Genomic DNA, 4429 nt, shown 5'->3' with positions numbered 1-4429 from the left:
AAGAAAAAGAAAAAAATACTCCCTATGATATATTTTATATGAGAAGAAATTATTCTTAACATATGCATGTAGTCCTTTGAAATATGTGAGAATTTTCAAACATTTTAATCCAAGAGGAGGGATAACCTTGGAAGAGTAGGAAAATGACAAAGGGAAAATCTCTTGGATACAAGAGATATCAAAACGCTTGATAAAGTGACTTAAATAAATTGTACAGAGAAGCTGAAATTAAAAACAAGAAATTCCAGGAAAAAAATAGAAGAGGCATATTTCGCTTCCACAATCTGATCAAAAATCTCAACATTTGGCTCAGGCTCTGGGCCCTGCAATCATAGGCACTTCCTCAGCCCAGGACAAGTGGCCCTTTTGTAGCTGTCATCCCACAGAGTCTCGTCAGAGATTTCTTTATGTCTTTGTTCCTCAGTCTGTAGATGAAGGGGTTCAGCATGGGTGTGACCACCGTGTACATCACCGAGGCTGTTGCACTTGAGTGGGAGCTCTGGGTAGCAGCGGAGCTAAGGTACACTCCTAGGACTGTACAATAAAATAAGGAGACAACCGAGAGGTGAGACGCACAGGTGGAAAATGCTTTATATTTGCCCCGAGCTGTTGAGATTCCATGTATGGAGGAAACTATTTTAGAGTAAGAGTAAAGTATTCCAATGAAAGCACCACCACCGAGCAGCATAGCTACAAAATACATCACCATGTTATTGAGAAAGGTGTCAGAACAGGCAAGTTGGATCATTTGATTGAGTTCACAGAAAAAGTGGGGGATTTCTAAGGCTGTACAGAAGGACAGCGGCAACACCATTAAGCTTTGCAACAAGGAATTCAGGGCACTCAGGATCCAGGACACCAGGACCAGCAGCCCACAGTGCTGGGGATTCATGATGACCGTGTAGTGCAGCGGGTGGCAGATGGCCACAAAGCGGTCATAAGCCATCACAGTCAGGAGAAAGATTTCTAATCCGGCACAGAATATGAAAAAATACATCTGTGTGATGCAGCCCGCATAGGTTATGACCTTGCTCTGCGTCTGGATGTTCCACAGCATCTTCGGGACGGTGGTGGAGGTGAAGCAGATGTCCACAAGGGATAGGTTGGCGAGGAAGAAGTACATGGGCGTGTGGAGGTGGGAGGCAGAGCTGACGGCCAGGATGATGAGCAGGTTTCCAAACACAGCAATCAGGTACATGGAGAGGAAGAGCCCAAATATGAGGGGCTGTAGTTCTGGTTCCTCTGAAAACCCCATAAGAAGAAACTCTGAAATTCCTGTATTGTTTCCTGGGTCCATGTGGTGGAGGTCACTGCCAATAAAGGGGAAAATAACATGACTAATTTTCACAGAAATAGACATGACTCACACTGTTGAAATGCTAGTTTGCATTTTCCAGTCAAGAAAGGTATTCCAATATTTTGTGAGTGGATCTGAGTCCTTTGAGGGGATTCCTATCTCCTCTCTGCTTAGGAATTTTCATCCCAACATCAGATGTTCTCCAATAGGCTAGGTCTTATACATTCTTAATAAGAAATTATTTCATGCATTTGAGGAACATATAGAGCATTGGCCATGTTTTCAGCATTTCCACGTCCTAAAGTAAAGGGTGCTGAACAGAAAAATTACCTAATATTCAGTGATGGTGATAGAATATATGCATATATAAAAATTAAATAATCCCGAGATGGAGGCAGAGGTTATGAAGAAAGTGAAAGCACATAAAAGAAGAGAATGTATGGTGTGTTGTGTTGGGTGTTTAGTCAAGATTGGCTAAGAAGGTGACATTTGAAGAGAGACCTGAAAGAAGACAGAAAACTACCTGGAAACTGGCAGAAGTTCTGCCAGGCCAAAGGCCTTGAGGATGTGCTTTTATTCAGAAAAATCAAGGCTCAGAAGAAAGCCACTGTGTTAAGGAGATTGGACCAAAGGTATTGGCTGTGAATTTTGTAAAACCATGTGGCCTCACAGCTGCTTAAAGTTCAAGACACAAGCAGTTCCTCATCCAGACTATGTACCCCTTGCACTTTATTAATCTGGTTCTAGTAATGTCCTGCCAATTGAACGTCTCTTCTCAGTATCATCTGTTGATTGAGCCTGGCCTGTGTATTATAGGTTCACCATGGAATAGAGGAGCTCATGTACCCCTGCTTGGAGACCTCGTTTCATTGCGCGTGGGTGCGTGTGTGCGCGTGCGCGCGCGCGCACACACACACACACACACACACAGCCCACAATGCATCATGTCCTCCTGGTGTGTGTTACTTCTATGTCCTCATCTCCCCCAGGCTGCCTCAACACACTGTTTAGGATATGAATGCGTACACATCATCTTACCCTTCCCAGAAAGCTTGTAGAAATAGTACCCAGAAAGTCCTATTCGTAGCTTCCCAAGCACAAATAATCTGGGGGCTTCATTTTGGAATGGTCACTTTCTGACCTGTATACAATGAAACATAAAAAATTATGTTCAATGACTAGAGAGAGAGAAAAAATAGTGCTGGTGGCATCCAATCCTGGTGACATCCCATTTGTACCCAGCAAAAATAATGAAAGAACAAAAATAAATTTGTCCAAAGGACAAAAGTACTGACATCTTTATGGTGGGAAACATCTTACATACTGAATGAACCTCACAAAGGAATGGACCAATGCTTCTCACAATTTGGGCATTTTTATTACCAGAGAGCAGAGAGCAGAAGACTTGATTTTCATGTGTCTATTCCATATTGATTAGACTGATCAATTTTCATGTGGCCCAATAGAAGATGAGGCAAGCCCCTTTATCACTCTTCTTATGTGACATCTTTTTGTGTGTGTGTATTTGTTGTTCTTATGCTTTGGGTTTTAGTCACTTTCTTGACACGTCTGATGAGCACAAGTAGTAATGAATCAGTTCCTTATCCAACACGCAAAGTCCTCCCCAGACTCTATAAAATCCTACATTCCCCATGACAATCTATCCTCTTACTCTGAATAATCTGTATGTGACTTATCTGAGGACATTATTTCATACTCATATTTATTCCACTGCACTCTTGTCTGTCATTATGATGTAATTCCCAAAGGAGCAGGAACCTCATCTTCTTCTTTACAGAAGCATGTGGATGTGTGTGCACTTATACGGAAGTAAGTTCAAGAACATGAGACATTATGAAATACAAAGAGTGATAAAGGAAATAACACCAGGTTAAAGAGAGCAGTTTCAGTACAACAGTATTAAACATAATTGGAGTTTTGAGAACTAACTGAAACATGATCTATGGAAGCAGTAAGTCAACTAAATCAACATGGAAGAATAATAAAGTTCCCTGAGACCTGGAAATAAAAAAGCATAACATATAAAGTTCTTAGAAATTTCTGGGACATAGCAGCTGCACTTTTGGTATTTGTTGAATGAATCAGGAATTAGGTCTAATTAGATATGCACTTTTTAAAAAATTTTTTTAATGTTTTATTTATTTCTAGGAGAGAGAGAGAGAGACAGCGTGAGCAGGGGAGGGTCAGAGAGAGAGGGAGTCACAGACTGAAACAGGCTCCAGGCTCTGAGCTGGCCAGTCAGCACAGAGCCCGATGTGGGGCTCGAACCCACCAACCGCAAGATCATGACCTGAGCGAAAGTCGGACGCTTAACCAACTAAGCCACCCAGGCGCCCCAGATATGCACTTTTAATGCATGATGGAGCTGCATTTAAATGTAGTTATAAAGACTGGATTGTTGAGTGAAAGCTGGTATAAATGATTTTCTATTGGAATGAAGTGTGGTGATTCCTTACTTCACACATCCCACAAAAACTCCAAAAGAGTAAACTCTCAGTGTAAGAATAACCATTGCATTTTAGATGCACATCTAGAAAGCTACATATAAAATCTACAGGTGGGCAAACCATCATAATTAAGGCAAAAAAAAAAAAAACCCTCAGAAACAAAAAGTTAGATGTATTTCAATGAATAAATTTTAAAACTATTTTATGGTCTGAAATACCTAACTAAAAATCAATGGTGAAGTGTGATTTACAACAATTATTTGAAATGCTGATAATTATAGATAAATAGAGCATATACTATGTGGGCTTATAATAATAACAGACAAATGAACATGAACAAATGACTCTTTACTTGAGCTCACTAATAGTTTCAAAAATCAACAAGAAATCTCTTTCACACCCTTCACCCTGAGTAATCACTCAAAGGGCTATCACATTTAACAGGGTTCTAATTTTTAAACAAATAACAAAAACTTTCTAATTTTTCTGTCAGAATTGCAAAGCATCATAACATCTCAGGAGGCTGTGAAGACAGTTACAAATATTAAAAATACAGATATTCTTGGGGTGCCTGCCTGCCTCAGTTGGTAGAGCACATGACTCTTGAGCTTGGGGTTGTAAGTTCAAGACCCATGTTGGGTGTAGAGATTTTTGGAAAAAAAAA

At 40.3% G+C, this 4429-nt stretch overlaps 1 protein-coding gene across 1 annotated transcript; it reads right to left on the bottom strand.

Moving 5' to 3' along the window:
* Nucleotides 1-343: 343 nt before the first annotated feature.
* On the bottom strand, nt 344-1360 carry LOC120225488 (olfactory receptor 7A17-like). Its single transcript, XM_039223674.1, has one exon. The coding sequence runs from the start codon at nt 1358-1360 to the stop codon at nt 344-346; it is 1017 nt and encodes a 338-aa protein (XP_039079605.1).
* Between the last annotated feature and the right edge of the window lie 3069 nt (nt 1361-4429).

The sequence above is a fragment of the Hyaena hyaena genome, unplaced genomic scaffold (assembly GCF_003009895.1).
Source record: "Hyaena hyaena isolate Hyena2069 unplaced genomic scaffold, ASM300989v1 scaffold_1433, whole genome shotgun sequence".
In the NCBI taxonomy this organism is placed as follows: domain Eukaryota; kingdom Metazoa; phylum Chordata; class Mammalia; order Carnivora; family Hyaenidae; genus Hyaena; species Hyaena hyaena.
Note: the sequence above shows the minus strand (reverse complement) of the source record. Positions and strands in the feature narration are given on the sequence as shown.

Excerpts from the sequence above, each read along its gene's own strand:
- LOC120225488 (XM_039223674.1), bottom strand. The coding sequence starts at position 1,360 with ATGTCTATTTCTGTGAAAATTAGTCATGTTATTTTCCCCTTTATTGGC.